The sequence below is a fragment of the Ciona robusta genome, chromosome 5, assembly GCF_009617815.1.
Source record: "Ciona robusta chromosome 5, ASM961781v2".
NCBI lineage: Eukaryota > Metazoa > Chordata > Ascidiacea > Phlebobranchia > Cionidae > Ciona > Ciona robusta.
The window spans coordinates 1,127,247-1,143,896 of NC_143239.1; the positions used below are offsets into that span (position 1 = coordinate 1,127,247).

The following is a 16,650-nucleotide window of genomic DNA, read 5'->3' on the forward strand; positions in this document are numbered from 1 at the left end:
TTTTGATGTTTATGCAGTTTATACTTCTACCGGGGTTACTCCAGGTCAAACCGCGTCACTCCACGCATGATTAAACAGGTATTTAGTAGTTGTGGTGGTGTTTGTTGTATGTTCGTTAGTAGCTTTTACAGAAGACCTGTTTTTGTTTATCCCGTTTGTGAAAAACAAGCTTTTGTCTAAAGCAGTAAGATATTGTGGATTAAGCTGTATTTTTCTATTACGATGAATCGATGGCTTACCCCAAAGTTTCTATGCGTTTCTGTGTATTTAAAAAAATGACGTATCGCACATTATGTTTAGTAATACGAATACTTATATAATTATATAAGTTTATTGTTCCTAGATAACTACCAGTTAACTACAACATATAAAAATTTAAGTGTAAATTTCTGTAAAACACAGTGGGTACCAGTGTGTGCCGGATATACAGCTCGTACAGAGGTACAGCTTCTATTTTATTTTGCGATTTGGCAAAGAATCAACCTGGAAGGACAAGATAGCTTGAACGAATTTTTTTCTCTTTTTCGAATTGCACAAAACCTCGTGTATGACGAAGAAAGGCTCTTCGAAGTATAGGATGCAGGACCCAGTAAGTTGAATTAAACTGAATTATTTGGATTGTAGGATTAGTTTGAAAGTTTTAAGTGAAAAAAAATTATACTACTGTGGAGGTGTGCTTTTTAACCATGCTTATTTGCTTGCCTTTGTCATTAATGTATTACTTGTAGAAACACAGGTTTATGCTAGTTTACCATGTTTAAATCGATTCTATTTTGTCTTCTTATCATCAATTAACTGTTGCAGGTGCCAGGCATTGGAAAGCCAAGTGTTTATCATGCAGTGATTGTTATTTTCCTTGAATTCTTTGCATGGGGCCTGTTAACCACTCCTATGATTGATGTGAGTTGTGTACATTTAAGCTTAGCAAAGAAAACATTTAAAAGTATTGTTTGAAAGTTTAAAACCAAATCATATCACTACTTGTGCTTATGTCGTTGAGTATTTTTAAGTCAATATTTTGTTATTGGAAAGGAGACCATATTCTCTTGTCCCACTGTATAAACACCGCTATATGATCTAGGAATAACCAAGTTCCTATGTTAAATTAGGCATCTGTTAGTATATCAGGGATTATGTTTGTTTGAATTTTGACACACTGTAAAAACATATCAAAATTCTAACTGCTTTTGCATTACATATTATAGCTTACTGCTAATCTGCTATCATCAATAATTTATTGTCCAATAGCTAGGAATCTTATTTAGCGATGCAATAGATTGGTACCTCTCTATTACACAATGGTGTATTTAGCAAATTTATTTAAACAACAGCAGGGTTGTAAAAGTTGTAAATCCGGACGGTGATCGTTTAATTTTATTGAAAATCCGGATGTAATATGTTTTTTATGTGCGTCTGTCACCCAAGCTACCAAATCTTGTTATAAAGCGTATTACTGACTATCACCACGACACCACAGTCTAGTGCGGGCGCCTGTGCGATAGAAACCGTTGTTAAAGCTGCGATCTAATGTTTTATGTTCGTCGCGTGTTCGTAATAATCAGCTAACGAAGTCGCTCGAGTAATAAACATTGCCGTGCTGCAATTTGACATTTTGCGCTTAATTGTTACGTCACATGTCTTATTGCAACATAACTATTAACTATGACGTTTCATTACGTAACAATCGGGAGGAATGCCCACTGCCCAACGAACCACGTCCAAGCTCGGCCGGGAAGATACTTTGTAATATCATATTACAATTTGCGTTGGTTCCAACTTACTGATAGCGTCGCTCCTCGCTCTTATATTTGCACCAATTAAAATTCACATAAACGCAATTTACCTGCATTTATTAAAGGTTAAACTATGCTTAAAATTATATCGGGATTAAAACAATTATAAGAAATATAGAAGCACATAAACCACAATTGTTATCTAAAATTTTAATAGTTTATCAAAGGTATTATGACATAATCATCGTTACATTTTTAATCCACGATGAACGTGCGTAAAACTTTTCATTTGTTTCTACCGATTTAGATACGTCGTTTTAATAAATGTAATATCATTTAAATTCACCACATAGAGGTTCCATGTGACATGATTTGTGACAAAATTAGTATAGTAGGTGTTAGGAAAATACATTTTTTTTAATGTTTGCACGAACCGTTTCGTCATTTTAGCTATTCGCCGTGTTCTCGCAATGTAAACGATGCGGTTAAAATAGAGCGCACGTTTATGTCGTCAATAAATACTGAACTAAGAAACCAAAGAGTATATTGTTGGCCGAACGTAAGAAAGTTGATCTTAATATAAATAATATTTATTTCTACTAAAAAATTCCGGACGTTTTTCGACGATCCGGACGGTGACATTATCACTGAAAAAGGGGTATTTTTACAATCCTGAACAACAGTAATAGTATAGTAATGTTAACGTTATTTTAAATTATGATGTTGACAAAAACAGTTTTGCAGCACACTAGTTTACTACAAAAATCTTACTATTAGTATTGCCAACTTTACATCGGCACAATAAATCAGTTAACACTTATTATGGTAACATGAAATGAGTCAATTTGTATAATCTATTCTAAGTGATCACTGGTCGTGACAGTGTTATGACCACTCACTTCCACCAATAATCATAATATAGTAATTAACAACATAAATTACATAGTAATTAACACCAGTCTACTTTTTTAATATAGCGTTGGTTATCTATTTCCAAAACTAAATTAGTTACATTACAGCTGTTGCGAGACACGTTTGAGCACCACACTCTGTTAATAAATGGATTAATTCAAGGAATAAAGGTTTGTTTGTTGGTGGTGTTTTTAATTTCACAGAATTTTTTTTTACTTCTACACAAATAAAATGTACAAGATAAATAACCTAGTTTAGTTTCATGGGAAATGGTTCAATTACAGGATGTATATTTTCCATCATTGTTTAAAGCTTGCATGAACAAACAGAAATAAGAAAAATGAGAGATAGTTCTTGTAGTTTTAGATATTGTGATGATGCGAATAATGTAATTAATTTAATTCTTAATTACCTCCAGTATGCACAGCCAAATCAGTGGCAGCTTTGAATAAATCCCGCTATAACAAGGATGCAAATGAAATTTTCATCACAACATTCACATTTTTATAGTTTACCCAAACCAATTGTGCTTAGAAAGAATATTTTTAATGGGGGAACAATCCTGCTCGAGACCTGGGTGTCCAGTACTGATTAATGAATATAAATTATGCTTTAACAATATTTAAATTCCCCTTTTATTCAGGGTATCTTGTCGTTCCTGAGTGCCCCTTTACTTGGTGCGTTATCAGATGTATGGGGTCGCAAGTCATTCCTCCTACTTACTGTGTTCTTCACATGTGCTCCAATACCCCTCATGCAACTTTCACCATGGTAAGCTTTAAGCTGGTTAGTGTAACTGTGCTTGTTGCTATAACTGAAAATGTTGTAAAATTTGTCTAGCAGGACATAGTCTATGTTTTAAAATTGCGTTTCAGCAGCTGTGTCATGAAAGGGTGTATGGGCCTACTGCATGTATTTTGCTAAAAGTGGGACAGTGGGCAAACTCAGCCTCTCCATAGGACCTGACCTATATATAGAATATCCTCTCAGTTTAAAATGATAAATTTTACATTGTAGTAACATACAGTAGGCTATATACATTATATAGCCTATATATTAATTTATATATATGCTTTATTTGATATTCATTGTTGGATAGTTTACAAAGGAAAACTTATGACATATGCCATTGTTATATCCCCATAGGCCCAATACTAATGTGTTTATTTGGCTTGTGAATTTAATTTAAACTTACCTGTGGCCTATAGTGTGTATCATTATCTCCCTACAAGTTGTGGAACATTATGTTCAACAGATTCACACAGGTCAACTGGATAAGGCTGGCACCAATATTTAACACATAGTTAATGTTGACACTTCAACACACAATTCCCCCGTGCCAACTCATCTTGAGTTAATCAATAACCACATGCTCTAAAATTGGAAATTTATCCCAACCACAAGTCATAGCAGCTGTCTAGGTGTTTTATTAATGTTCCAATTACCAAGAAATTCTCGTTTTAACTTTATAGTTTTTGTCATTTTTTTTCGCCCCAAACATGAAACAAACATCTTAAGCAAATTACATCTAAAAATTAAGATTGATGCATTTATACCCTCAGACAAAATCCAATAGAAACACCAATGTTATGCTTTTCAGGTGGTTTTTCGCAATGACTTCATTATCAGGCATGTTTGCTGTTACCTTCTCCATTGTGTTTGCCTATGTAGCTGATATCACTGAAGAAGTGAATAGAAGTACAGCGTACGGACTAGTGAGTTGTATTGTTTAAATATAAAACCAGACACTAGTTCCATTTACTTGTGTAGTAGGAAAAGGGAAATTTAAATTGTTTCAATATAATTCTAATGATTTGTCAGTTGTCATTTACCATACAATCATCCCAACTTAAATGAATGAGTAGATACCATTACATTCTGCCATTAACTAATGTTTCTTTCCTTCTCTGTATTATCTTTAACATGTTATTTTATACCAACTATCATACTTTTGCATAAATAATCGAAGAACGAAAATAGTATCTTGCTCTGTCTATCAAAGTTACAAACATACAAATGTTAACGCTGCTGTTATTTAAAAAATGATCTATGTTTTGTGATCTGTTAAAGTGTAAATACCCTGTGACTACTAAACCCCCAAAACAGTTGGTTGGTTTAATTTTGTTTATCAGTGGTGCTAATAACTTATCTACAAGCAACCTTTTATGTTTGTACAGGTATCGGCCACTTTCGCAGCAAGTCTTGTCACAAGTCCAGCTATTGGAACATACCTTAGCAGAGCATATGGTGAGGCAGCTGTGGTAGCATTAGCCACTGCCATTGCAGCTTTCGATGTGTGTTTCATCCTCGTTGCTGTACCTGAATCCTTCCCAGAGAAACTGCGGCCAAAATCTTGGGAGTCTCAGGTTTCGTGGGAGCAAGTTGATCCATTTGGGGTGAGTGATCCCTCTTGTTAATTACCCTTGCCCCAATGCCCCACACTTGTTTACTTTTAAACTAAATTTTAAAGAATACCTGCGGTACTCTCAACTGCAGCTATTTTTCCAGGTTAAATTGCCATTGTTAGTTTTACAACACCATTAGTAAAGTTCTACATAGCATAAACTAAAGTATAAAGCAGTTATACCCTTGTGTGCAACTCACTTCAGTTCCTGTTATGATTTGCTTTGAATGATTGTCCTTACTGACAAAACTTTTTATGTGATAACAAACACAAAAACTAAACCTGCCACTGTAAATATTGCATCATTCAGTTAATGCTATTGTCAGTAGTAGCCATAGGCATTGTAAAACCAACATAACTTCTCTACCTTCTGAAGTTCGTTAGTTGAATATAACACTTTTCAAAACATTTGTGTAAAATCTATTAAGTAAAACATATTATGTTGGAACTATAAAAATGATATATATTTTTTTTATTACAAAATCAAAACACAAGCGGGAAAAACATATGTTAATAAATTTAACAGCAAGGCTGAGGGGTGTACGTGTGTATTTTCAAAATAAAAACCTGACAATTAAAAACTACTACCGGCCTTAGAAAATTAGATTCTTTTGCTGTCCTTTAAAACCTTCTGTTTTTTAAATTGTAATATTATTTTAATACTTAATAATGTGTATTTAAACTCTGCAGGCATTAAAAAATATTGGCCAAGACAAGACCCTGCTGTTGGCATGCACAGCTGTCTTTCTATCCTATCTTCCTGAAGCTGGACAGTACTCATGTATAGTTCTCTACCTGAGACATGTAAGTGTACAATGGGGTATAACAGGTCCGGCGCCGTAGCATGGTGGTTAGCACGCCTGCCTGTAGCCCAAAGGTAATGGGTTCAAGGTTCGACGCTGCTACCATTGTGGGCGAATGTGTCCTTTGGCAAGACACTTAACGGCAATTGTGGTCACTAATGAGTTGTCCAAATTATAAGCCATACGTAAGAAAGATGAAAAAAATCCCCCCTCCCAAAAAAAAACACCTGCAAAGTAACATACATGGTAACTCGTAATCTGGCACGAGGTGTTAAACTCTTGTGATATGTGTCGTTTTTCTGTCACGCGAGGGTAAAGTAAGTGACATTCATTCAACAGTTTATACAGCTTAAACTTCCTTAACAAAATAAAGATAGGAATGATTTTAGCCGTATATAGTCTAAGGTCTGACATGTTCTTGAATACTCTCCTCACTGCATGAAAGTGGTCTTTAAGGCATATTTGTAAGTGAGAATTTACATTAGGTATTTGTGGGAAAACTTTTCCACATTGTGCGAGGATTTGTTAGAGTTTTACATTAACTTCCGTACCTGTAGTATTTTCAATTTTGTATGGTGGGTGGTTTAACTATGGCCTAACCATAGATTGAATCCAACCACTGATGTTTTACATTAACCACAAAATACTATGCATGAAGCAGCGGACTTCAGAACCTAGTAATGTTTTAACTGGAACTGAATAAAAAATAAAAGTTGAAATAACTGGGAATACTTAATTACACCAACAATTTTTCAGGTTATTGGCTTCAGTGATGAGAAGGTGGCTTCATACATAGCAGTAGTTGGTGTATTATCCATAGTCACACAGACTGCTATCCTTACACTGCTGTTTCAGACTGTTGGAAACAGAAACACCATCATAATGGGTCTCTCGTTCCAAATTGGGCAATTAATATGTTATGCATTTGGCAAAGTTGAATGGTAAGAAGGTTTTTTTGTGATACTTTCATTACTATTTCCCAAGTGTTGGTACAAAGGTGTTGTTTACTATTTAATTTGTGAACTTTAATGCAAAAGCTGTATTGTTAACAATGAACATATTTTACATAGTATTATATGTCTTTATGTGCTAAAAATATTGGTCCCATGCACATCATCACAACTTTATTTATAATTTTAAAAGACATCAGGGCTGACATCCTTTCACATCTTAATATTTAAACTCAGAAATATGTTCATATTTAAAATGAAACAGCTTAACTCATACAAAACTAATAAAACCCCAAATCTACATTTGATACATTGCACTAGTACTTCTATGCATATTTCTTCTGGGTAAGATGGCTAGTTCTATTTGGCTCTAATAACTTCCTTCCTGTAAAGAGCCATGATAGCTAACTAATCCTCACCTTATTATTATAATACAGGATGATGTGGTTAGCAGGATGTTTGGCTGCTTTGTCCAGTATAAACTATCCCTCACTCAGTTCACTTGTATCCACTATATCCAGTAGTGAACAACAAGGTAAAATGTTTTGTTCGGACTTACAGGATGTCTCCTATACAATGTAGTAGTAGAACCTCTTATACATTACATTACAAACCATACAAAAATATGTAACAGAAATGTGTGGGAATTGAAACAGATATTCTCCGATACGCACAATTCCCACTACTGTAGTATGAAGTTATTTAAAATCATTTTGCAACTAATATGGCCTCGTACGTGAGTACGTCATACTTTTTTTTTCTGTGTTAATGGTTGTCCACATGCTGTGCTGCGATTGTGTGCCCAGCCATAAATATCACATGTCATGTTAATGTATGTACCAGTCACAAACAGAACGTAGTCTTAGGTAGGTTCATTTATAATTGATGAATGAGTTATTTATTGGGTATCATAGTGTGTTGGTTCGAGATAATTTTATAGGTGATTTTGGTTGAGATAGATCCTAGATTTACTTAAATGTTAAAAGACTCAACCCATAAAACAGTTATTATGAATTTACCTTTTACAAGCATATTTAAAATGAATTTTAATTTTTTCCGCTCATGTTTTCAAACATCTATAATCCCAACATTTAGAGAAAAAAAAGTTAAAACTTCCGATCCAGAATATCGACCATCGAATCACAGGGTTAAGAACCACTGTCCTACAATAAAACAACATGTTACGAATCATTTTTAAAAATCCATTCACCCTAGGTGTTGTGCAAGGTATGGTTACCGGTATTCGTGGACTATGCAATGGTTTAGGACCAGCCATGTTTGGTCTCGCCTTCCACATATTTCATGTCCAACTTGATCCTGGTCCAAGCCAATCAGCGGAGGACCAGGACCTGATTGTAGGAAACAATTCGGAAATTGGTCTTCCTCTTCCTACAAACCCAGAGGTGAGTTTTTGTTGCTATGAGAGCAGTGCACGAAGGATTTCTTTGTGTATGTTGAGCAGTTTGTTAACGTCGCATTTACTTTATTCTACTCTTTCATGATTTACATTCCTTTATATTTAGATTAAAAATCAAATTTGTCCTGGAACTGCCAAACTACTGGTATGCAGGTGTTATTAATGGGCTTATAGTTTCTTTGCCATGTGCCAATCTTGAGTTTAAATTTATTTAAAGCGGTGAAGGTGTGTGTGTTCTTACTTGTAATTTGTATGGGTTTGGGAAATCTGTAATTTATACTTGGTGCATGTGAATATTATTTAATTCTTTGTTTGTCTGTTGGTTTCATAAAGTAGATCCCACATGTCCTGCAACGGGTTGCTTTGCTTTCGTAAAACATTATTTTATCTTCTTTTTTCTTTTCACGCCACACTATTTTTTTCATTCATAAAAATGGCAGTACATATGTTTAACTATAACATTTTATTTATATAAAGATTATTTAGAAAAGTGTAAATTTGTAATCTTATATAGTTTTATGCTTTAGGCTTTATTCAGTATCATTATGTACCTTGTGAGTTTCAGGGAATGGGGGCATAATTTTGTTTATTTATCATTTTAACCCTTTGGGGACGAGATATATTTTTACAAATTTTCCATTTTCGACCGACTGTCACATATTGCTCTCTAGCGACACAGGTGTTTGTGCTGGCGAAAAATGACCAATTAGACTTTTGTTCTTTGGAAAAATTGCTACAAGATTGTATTTTGATTTTTTTGATGACGTCATCAAATTTTGAATGACATCATCAGAAATCTTGTATTTATGTGTAATTAGGGTTTTTAGGTAAAAATTACATAATGAATCTATTGCAAAGTTGATTCCTGGTTTGTTTACTACCCAACTAAAATGATTGTTTGAGTTGGTGATGTCAAAGGGATCAATTACGTCACTTATAACCTGATGACGCCATTTTTTGAAAGTTCATTTTCACTAAAATCCTAACAAAACTTGCCAAAAACGTTTTATTATGAATTTAAAGGTAGAAACAACATGTAGAAGCAAAATAAAGTTAGATAATACACGCAAAAACATATTTTATGTAAAAATTGTTTCATAATACCAAAAAAACTTGTAGAAACAGCTGACATAGCTGTTTTTACGCAAAACCACATTTTTAACCGGTAACTTAGACGGGGAAGCCCCAGAGCAACATAGAGATAAAAAAAATCGCTTTTATTGGACAAATGACGTTAAAACCTTGATTTTTTGGGCAGAATATAAACCATCTTCTTAAAAAATACTTTAGGGTTTTTAAATCAAGTTTGGTAAAAACTTTTAAATGCTATGATGCCTTTTTCAAACGTTATATTGGTAGATAATTCCTTCCTCTTTCGAACAAAACCAACTGGAAGAACTTTTACCAACTATAAGTTAACCTATGAACATTTTTGTGAACACCTGTTTCAAAATGCATATTTGCATTACTCGTCCCTAAGGAGTTAACTGAATAATTTTCTTTTTTCACATTTGAGTTAAACAGGCATTTTAATGTAGAGTGGAATTACAATTAAATGCTTGAAGAGCCCTAGATTTATTCACATTTTTTTTTTATTTCAGACCAAACCTTAGACCTATTTTTACAAAATTTTGTTTGGTAAATTTTTTAGTGTAATTTTTTAGTGTAGACCTTAAATACACATGAAAACTTTTTCTGCAGACAATTTTGCCAGGACCTCCATTTCTCTTTGGAGCCTTCACTGTGATAATGGCAATGTTAATTGCCTTCTTCATTCCAAGAAATATCCAAAATCCATACCGCCAAGTGTCAACCAAAGACAGTGACTCACAGCTAAATGAGGGGAATGCGCTTGTCTCTGTGAGTGGTTGTTCTTCAAAACACCGCACAGCACGAACTAATAAAAAGAACGATTATGCTAAAATGTCGGACTCCGACGATGGGATTACTATACTCAATCCCGACGAGAGTATATTATAGCTCTAAATATTAGTTAAATTTAACATTGGTTTCAATCTCTTGAAATGCAGTTTGTAAGTTTAAGTGGAGTTTTATCAACAACTGTTTATGGAGCTTGCTTTTTTCCAACGCAAATTTTTAATTCTCAAATTTTCAAGCTGCAAAAAAGCAGATTTTTTTCTTCTCTTGTAACTGCTTAGTTACTTGGTCTCACTTTTGCTATACAGTGTATGGTATCCCAACTAAACCAGCTGAATGTGTTTAGGTTAACAGTGTTCCTTTTTTGTTACTAGTTCATGTTCCACAGGGTATTTCATACTCAGTATGCTCCAATGTATTTCTCAACACTTGCATTATACTTTATGGTCAAAGTGTCAAATAACATCCACATTACTTGATTTGCAATTTTCCTGAGCCTTTCTTGCCTTGGTAGTTGCTTTCCAAGCTCTTTAATTGAGAAAACTAAAAATCTGCAGTTGCCTTTACTGGCTACATGTTTACTTTCTGATTGGTGCATGGACTAGAGTTTTATGTTTAACATAGGACATACACTGACTGCATAGGATGCAATCGTGCAATAAACAAAGAGTTTGACAACTTGTCACTTAATTCTGAACAGATTAGTAGCGTAAATTGAATTTTTATTGTTCAAGCCATTTGCCTAATTTCCAAGGGCTTTTGTTGTTATAGGATCTATTTGGATAAAGAAGGTGATACCTTTATTGCTATTCTAAAGTTTTTAGACACGACTTCAAAACTGTTAAAATTTTGTACATGTTAAGGGCACAAGTTAAAAATAATGTGCGGCTCGTTTCATTTAAACCTACTTTAATATTAACTAGATAATGTTGGGTATTAACTAACGTTTGTTTGTTCATTGCTGCACATTTGTTTGCTCTTTGCAAATGCTAATAGAAAATTCTCAAATGTTTGTGTTTGATTTACTTCTGTTGTATGGCTCTATGTATGGCTCTATACATTCGAAACCGAATGGATATAGAAAAACTTGGGATTTACTTGAGGTACCATGCCAACATATATAGGTAAGTTCTTTAGGTGAAGAAATTCTGGGGGAAGGAAAAAGTAAACTTGACTCGGAGATATACAATTAACTGTACCCTACTGTTACCACCTCATACAGGAACATTGAAGGTAGCAGCGTAGATCCAATCAACTTCAAGTTCCCTGCATCTGATAATGTCAGACATGACGACAATGCAAGTCAATTAAATGGTCGACCTAATCAAAAGGAGTTTAAATACTTTACTGAATTCATTGAAACAGGTAATTCCGCTAAAGTAGCAAAAATGGGTCCCAATGTTTTATGTTTTCAGCGAGACGCAGGTAACAAAACACTTAGGTTATAATGACTGTTGTTGCCCATCACTGCAAGGACAATGAGTTAAATTGAGTAATGTGTTTTAGAAATTCTAACATCCAATATTTATAGGGAATAAAGAAGAGTCTGCCCTGAAAGTCATAAATGACTGCATGTATGAGATGGTTTGCAACCAAGTTAGCTTTGAAGAAGCTGTCCTAACAGATATTGTTTCAATACTAAAATCCTTTCAATTGGGCCCAAGCTCTATAGAGCTAATTGTTGACCTTATCTTTGAAGGTGTAAGTTATTACTGAGTATGTTTTAGACCTAACTAATTCGTAAAATAGCATAAACACACGTGTGTTGATAATTTCTCCCTGGATTTTTATAATGAAAATTTCCTAAATCTACAGTGTGTCTCGGAACCTAATTCTCATTATTCTCTGGGGCAACTCTGTGGTGTTCTTTCTCATTCTACAGGAGGTTTGCTTGGTTTCCGGAGCATATTTCTGAATAAGGCACAGAAAGAATTTGGGAAATTAAATAAAGCTCTTAACGGAACAAAAAAAGAAATCACCAGGCAAGTGTTTGTGATATCAAAACTTTCTCACATGAGTAAAAATAGAAATTGTAAAATTACGACCAAAACTGAAACATAATAAAAATACATTAAACTATTAGGAACATTTTTATTTAATAACTTTTATTGTAGGGCCTTGAATTTCAGCCAGTTTATGGCAATACTCTTTCTGAACCTAAACATGGTAGATTCTGACGGGAACTTGGTTCGATTTTCAGTTTTGGGTCGAGCCATTCTTGGTGTGGTTGAGCAATTAATCAAATATTCAGGCAATAGTGATTGCATACAGTGTGCAGCAAGTGTGTTAGAGGTTGGTTCCAATGTATGAATTAATAACACTTATTTATCTTGGGGTATAAACATTCGTCCAACATTAAAAGTTGTAAAACCACAGGTGTGTTTCTCGCATCTACTTATTAGTTATGATGTGTGTAACTTTGTGGGTAATTCTTTTCATTGGTATAGCTGACAATTTAAAGAATCTTTAGTAACCACTGGATGGGATCAATAAGAGTAAAATGTTTCGGCCAAGGACAAAAACAAACCAGCAGCTAGTAGGTCTTTAGCTTCAATACGAATGCTTAAATGTACCAGAGCAGAATAAAGGTGTGGTGTGTTCGTGTGTGTAAATTTATATTGAGAAAATTCACATATACACCAAATTATGTATTTGTTTCAGTTTTAGTGTTTTGAAATGTCTTGTAGACAAGAAATTTGTAACAAATAAAAAAGAATGTATAACCATTGAAGTACAAAGTAGCGTATTACATGTAAGTGTTTTTGTAGTTGACCATCATACCCTTGGAGGAAGCTCTACAGGACGATGGCAAAGAATCTTTAACAAGACTTAGAAATATATTGCATCGAATTGGAACCATGAAAACCATCAATTACCAAAATTTCACATCCTTATCAAACTACACTTTAATCGGATGTTAAAAAAGTCCTGATGGTACAATAAAATATAGCCTACCTATTCTTATTTTATTGAAAGGATATGCCTCTGAACATTAACATCTTGAAGATGCTATTTTAGAAACACTGCAAGTGATTATTACCAAGTACGTTTGATTAATTTTTTAGCATCTTATTTTAAATCCTTGATAGAAAATAGAACAGAACAAGTATAAATGAAACAAAGCACTGCAACTTTTCTTTTAATCAATGTTAGAATCTTTTTGGTGCAAACATTTTTTTTATTAAAAATGACATAATCGTAACAACAATTTGTATTACAAATGGTACCTTAAAAAACCTACTAGTGACATTTTTGTTCATTTCAACTTGAAGTTGTGTTTTTATTTAAAGGCTGGCTGTATATTGCATTATATGCATTAAAGTAATATATAAATGACAAATTACATCTATTATGTATTTTCGAACAAAGTTATAGGTTTAAAAAGATGTCCAGGTTTATCATCATGTTCTATGTGTGGTTTGCTTCTGCATAGCAATGACACGCGTCTTGATTTTGTGACTTTTTCTCCTTTGAACATTGAGTCTTCATTCTTTAAAATTTCATGTTCAAATTCATATCTAACTCTAAAAATTATTAAAATTGCGGATTGTTAAAAGTTTTTGTAAAAAAATTTATATCGCATTTTAACTGCAAGAAAAAATTGACAATGACAGACCAGTTATCGATGCATGAAAATTTAGGTTGTTAAGTTTGGATATGTTATTTTTAAAAACTATACGAAAAACTGTCAGAAAAGTAATTATTTTTTGTTTGGTTTTAATTTGTGGTATTGAAAAGAGTTAAACGAATGTTGCTTTATTATCCTTGCGTAACGGGGCAACCACAGTTGTTAGAACTTTTAACTTCCAGGTGCCCTATTTTATACAGCTCTTGTTTGCTTTTGAGCTACCATTTGTTTACCTTTGTGGGTAATTGTTTATTGGAGTGAATTTCTTTAAAAATGCCGACAATTTAAACACTGAATTAGTGACCACCGCACTGAAGCTAAAGCAACGATGGTTCAGTATTTTGCCTTAAGACACACAACCACAATGGTACCACTATAGAACAGCCATATAACTACTGCATCATAACACCATACACACAGTTTAAAAGCTGATGAATTTATTCAACATTAACACATGTAACTCCAGTTTAAACTCATAATAAGTAAAAAACAAAGAAACTTGTATTGGTAGCAAACTGACCTGTCCTTCATTATATAAAGAGATTTGGGGGGCAGTAAGGCCTGGAACCAAATACTGGCATCACCTTTATGAGTGTACTTCATCACACATGAAGAAAGAAGGCTCAAACCGGCGATAACTCGACCACAGAACTGAAATAAATACAATCAAAAGTGAAATATTCAATTTGAAAAATGATAGATATTTTGGATATGAAATGTGTGTGTTTTCGTCTTTTATTTATTTGGACCTGTAGGTAGAATATTAATATTAATTCATTTGACTATTAGGCAGCTTCTGTTTTTACCAATAATGTAATTGTTTTATAAAATGGTATTCATACCCTTGTGGAATCTACATGTGGGTTTATAAAACCTATTGGTGATAAATCCAACACGTGAATCAAGTTGTTTTTGACATCTCCATCATCAAAAGCAACCTCTTGTATTCTTTGTATTATGGAAGCATTATGTGTCCTCCAATCTCTGATCTCGAGTTCTCTGTAGTCTTGGATTGCCTAAAAATATTGGAAACTAAGTAAATCACAAACACAAAAGGTTGTTACTATGTTTAAAACAGGTTTCGGTACTGTCTATAGTTTTATCGTAATTTCAACAAGGTGTTGGTACTCACGTTGTCCCAGTGTCCCTTTTGATACTTCAAACGTCTCCATTTCGTGTCAATTTCGGTGATTAAAGACGTTTCCTCTTCACTAGTTATAAAATTTGTAAAGAGGGAAAAATGTTCAGCCGCAATGGATTTTACATTTTCTTCCTGGCTGTATTCCAAAAGCTCGCTTGCTTGTTTTTTTAAATTCTTAGATTTTGAATTACTTGTTCGGAAGATAGTGGTTGTTAAATGTTTAACACAAGGAAAACGAAAACATTTGACGGTTAACATGCACCCATGTCGAAACTTTAACAAATGGTGAGCAGGACTTACGGCCATTTTCTCCTTTGTAGTATGAAAGTATTTCAGGTATACCGTTACATACGTTAGATGTCAAGTTCTTTTTATTTTCAAAATATAAAGTTCTTAATAGAATTTCTTGATATTTTAAGGAAATCAGAAACCCTTTAACTGTATTTGTAACACCATGTCTTTCGTAACACTTGATTCAAGATTGGAAGATTGATGTTTTTAACTTAACCAACTATAAACCTATCTCCTATCCTCTTTAATATTTCACGTTTTTGTTATTTTGTATTGTTGGTGGTTTGTTTGTTTGTTTGTTTGTGGTCAGAAAAAGATTCTAAAACGGTTCTAAATTGTTTTTGTGTTCGTTTGTTCCTTGTGATATTATAATTGCAGTGTCGTTACCACTATAGAAGAAGTGTTAGCGCGATGACAACCGTCCAGTTGGGGTAACACTAAAAGAGGGAAAAGAGGGAAATCGACACTAAAAGAGGGGAAAAGGAAAAACTTGCATTTCTAAAAGAGGGGGAAAGGAAAAGAGGGAAAACAGGGAAATGCTGCTTAGTAAAAAAAAATTTCCCTTTTCCCTCTTTTAGTGTTACCCGTCCAGGTTGTGGACTCCTTTAAAATGTGCTGTGCCGTATTATTATATTTTTAATGGTATGAATGAATGAATGCAATTACTTGTATGTATGGGTGCGTAGCGCAGTACCAATAGTCAGTATATCATGTCGTCCCCATCTATACAACTAGTGCCTCCTCATACAGTTGCTACTAATGTAACTTTGTCGAAAACTACACCACACCCCGGGTAATCCTTTGTGCTGACCAAGAAACATTTTGGTCGCAAGTTGTTCTCTAGACCTTACTGATAACCACTTTATAGTTTTTGCAAAAAGTCGAATGTTGATGTTGAAAATAAACTTTGAATGTGCTCGGAAACATGTTTTGTCACTGTAATACGCCTGCCTTGTTAACAATTTATTATACATGTGAGGGTGCAATATGTTACATCTTATTCTTATACAATATCATACAAGCTCACATTTTGAACCTTTTTATGTGATATAATGCAAAAGAATAAAATCGAAGGCTTGCAGTCTTAATATGGCAACGAATCTAGGCAGAAGTAAGATTCGCAAACCATAAACATGCATCTTCCAACTAAATGTAAATATGTTTTTAACTGTAAGCGTGTTTTAACAACTGTTGTTTTGTTGCTATATTTCACGCATTTTTGCACATGTTAGGTTTGGACCAAATGCCCAACTTTTAAAACAAAGCATTTTAATTGTTTAAAATCTAGCATTACCTTCCATTACAAATTCTATTAAAGTTTTATGCATAATTGGTTAAATGCGTGAAACAAATTAAATAACTTTTAATATTTACTTGCATACTGGAATTTTAAACGTGTGGTGTTTTTAGACAACTCAATTGATACCTGATATATATATAGCGACATAACGGTTTATAAAAGAATATATTCTTTGTGTTCCTTCTATTGTATT

The 16,650-nt window shown here is 33.7% G+C and overlaps 3 protein-coding genes across 5 annotated transcripts; 2 read left to right on the forward strand and 1 right to left on the reverse strand.

Moving 5' to 3' along the window:
• The first annotated feature begins 122 nt into the window (after window positions 1-122).
• On the forward strand, window positions 123-10,775 carry LOC149735351 (solute carrier family 71 member 1-like). 2 transcript variants are annotated; one of them, XM_089878938.1, is made up of 12 exons: window positions 123-589; window positions 805-900; window positions 2,753-2,815; window positions 3,289-3,416; window positions 4,246-4,360; window positions 4,823-5,041; window positions 5,740-5,853; window positions 6,609-6,793; window positions 7,240-7,337; window positions 8,018-8,205; window positions 8,326-8,364; window positions 9,921-10,775. In XM_089878938.1, exons 1-12 carry the CDS (start codon window positions 548-550, stop codon window positions 10,197-10,199), a joined length of 1,566 nt encoding a protein of 521 aa, XP_089735064.1. In that variant the 5' UTR covers window positions 123-547; the 3' UTR covers window positions 10,200-10,775. The 2 variants fall into 2 exon arrangements, with proteins under 2 accessions (XP_089735064.1, XP_089735066.1); XM_089878940.1 differs by lacking the exon at window positions 8,326-8,364 and having other exon boundaries at window positions 128-589.
• A 327-nt stretch (window positions 10,776-11,102) lies between these two features.
• Window positions 11,103-16,571, forward strand: LOC149735352 (polyadenylate-binding protein-interacting protein 1-like). Of its 2 annotated transcripts, none has more exons than XM_089878965.1 (5): window positions 11,103-11,462; window positions 11,629-11,798; window positions 11,913-12,079; window positions 12,212-12,389; window positions 12,866-16,571. In XM_089878965.1, the coding sequence occupies exons 2-5, from the start codon at window positions 11,670-11,672 to the stop codon at window positions 13,016-13,018; spliced, it is 627 nt and encodes a 208-aa protein (XP_089735091.1). In that variant the 5' UTR covers window positions 11,103-11,462; window positions 11,629-11,669; the 3' UTR covers window positions 13,019-16,571. The 2 variants fall into 2 exon arrangements, with proteins under 2 accessions (XP_089735091.1, XP_089735090.1); XM_089878964.1 differs by having other exon boundaries at window positions 11,405-11,522.
• Window positions 13,255-15,172, reverse strand: LOC149735353 (RNA demethylase ALKBH7, mitochondrial-like). The gene is made up of 4 exons (XM_089878958.1): window positions 14,858-15,172; window positions 14,568-14,741; window positions 14,246-14,376; window positions 13,255-13,621 (listed from the first exon to the last, which is right to left on the reverse strand). The coding sequence occupies exons 1-4, from the start codon at window positions 15,170-15,172 to the stop codon at window positions 13,447-13,449; spliced, it is 795 nt and encodes a 264-aa protein (XP_089735084.1). The 3' UTR covers window positions 13,255-13,446.
• Window positions 16,572-16,650: the final 79 nt, after the last annotated feature.

What these genes read in the sequence shown, in the direction of transcription:
- LOC149735352 (XM_089878964.1), top strand. Translation starts at nt 11,486, where the DNA reads ATGGGTCCCAATGTTTTATGTTTTCAGCGAGACGCAG. An exon ending in ATGTTTTCAGCGAGACGCAG is followed by an intron (nt 11,523 to 11,628) that starts GTAACAAAACAC and finishes CAATATTTATAG; the next exon opens with GGAATAAAGAAGAGTCTGCC. An exon ending in TTGACCTTATCTTTGAAGGT is followed by an intron (nt 11,799 to 11,912) that starts GTAAGTTATTAC and finishes CTAAATCTACAG; the next exon opens with TGTGTCTCGGAACCTAATTC.
- LOC149735353 (XM_089878958.1), bottom strand. Translation starts at nt 15,172, where the DNA reads ATGGCCGTAAGTCCTGCTCACCATTTGTTAAAGTTTCGACATGGGTGC. An exon ending in AAAAGGGACACTGGGACAAC is followed by an intron (nt 14,742 to 14,857) that starts GTGAGTACCAAC and finishes CAATATTTTTAG; the next exon opens with GCAATCCAAGACTACAGAGA. An exon ending in CACATGTAGATTCCACAAGG is followed by an intron (nt 14,377 to 14,567) that starts GTATGAATACCA and finishes TATTTATTTCAG; the next exon opens with TTCTGTGGTCGAGTTATCGC.
- LOC149735351 (XM_089878938.1), top strand. Translation starts at nt 548, where the DNA reads ATGACGAAGAAAGGCTCTTCGAAGTATAGGATGCAGGACCCA. An exon ending in AGTATAGGATGCAGGACCCA is followed by an intron (nt 590 to 804) that starts GTAAGTTGAATT and finishes TAACTGTTGCAG; the next exon opens with GTGCCAGGCATTGGAAAGCC. An exon ending in ATCCAGTAGTGAACAACAAG is followed by an intron (nt 7,338 to 8,017) that starts GTAAAATGTTTT and finishes CATTCACCCTAG; the next exon opens with GTGTTGTGCAAGGTATGGTT.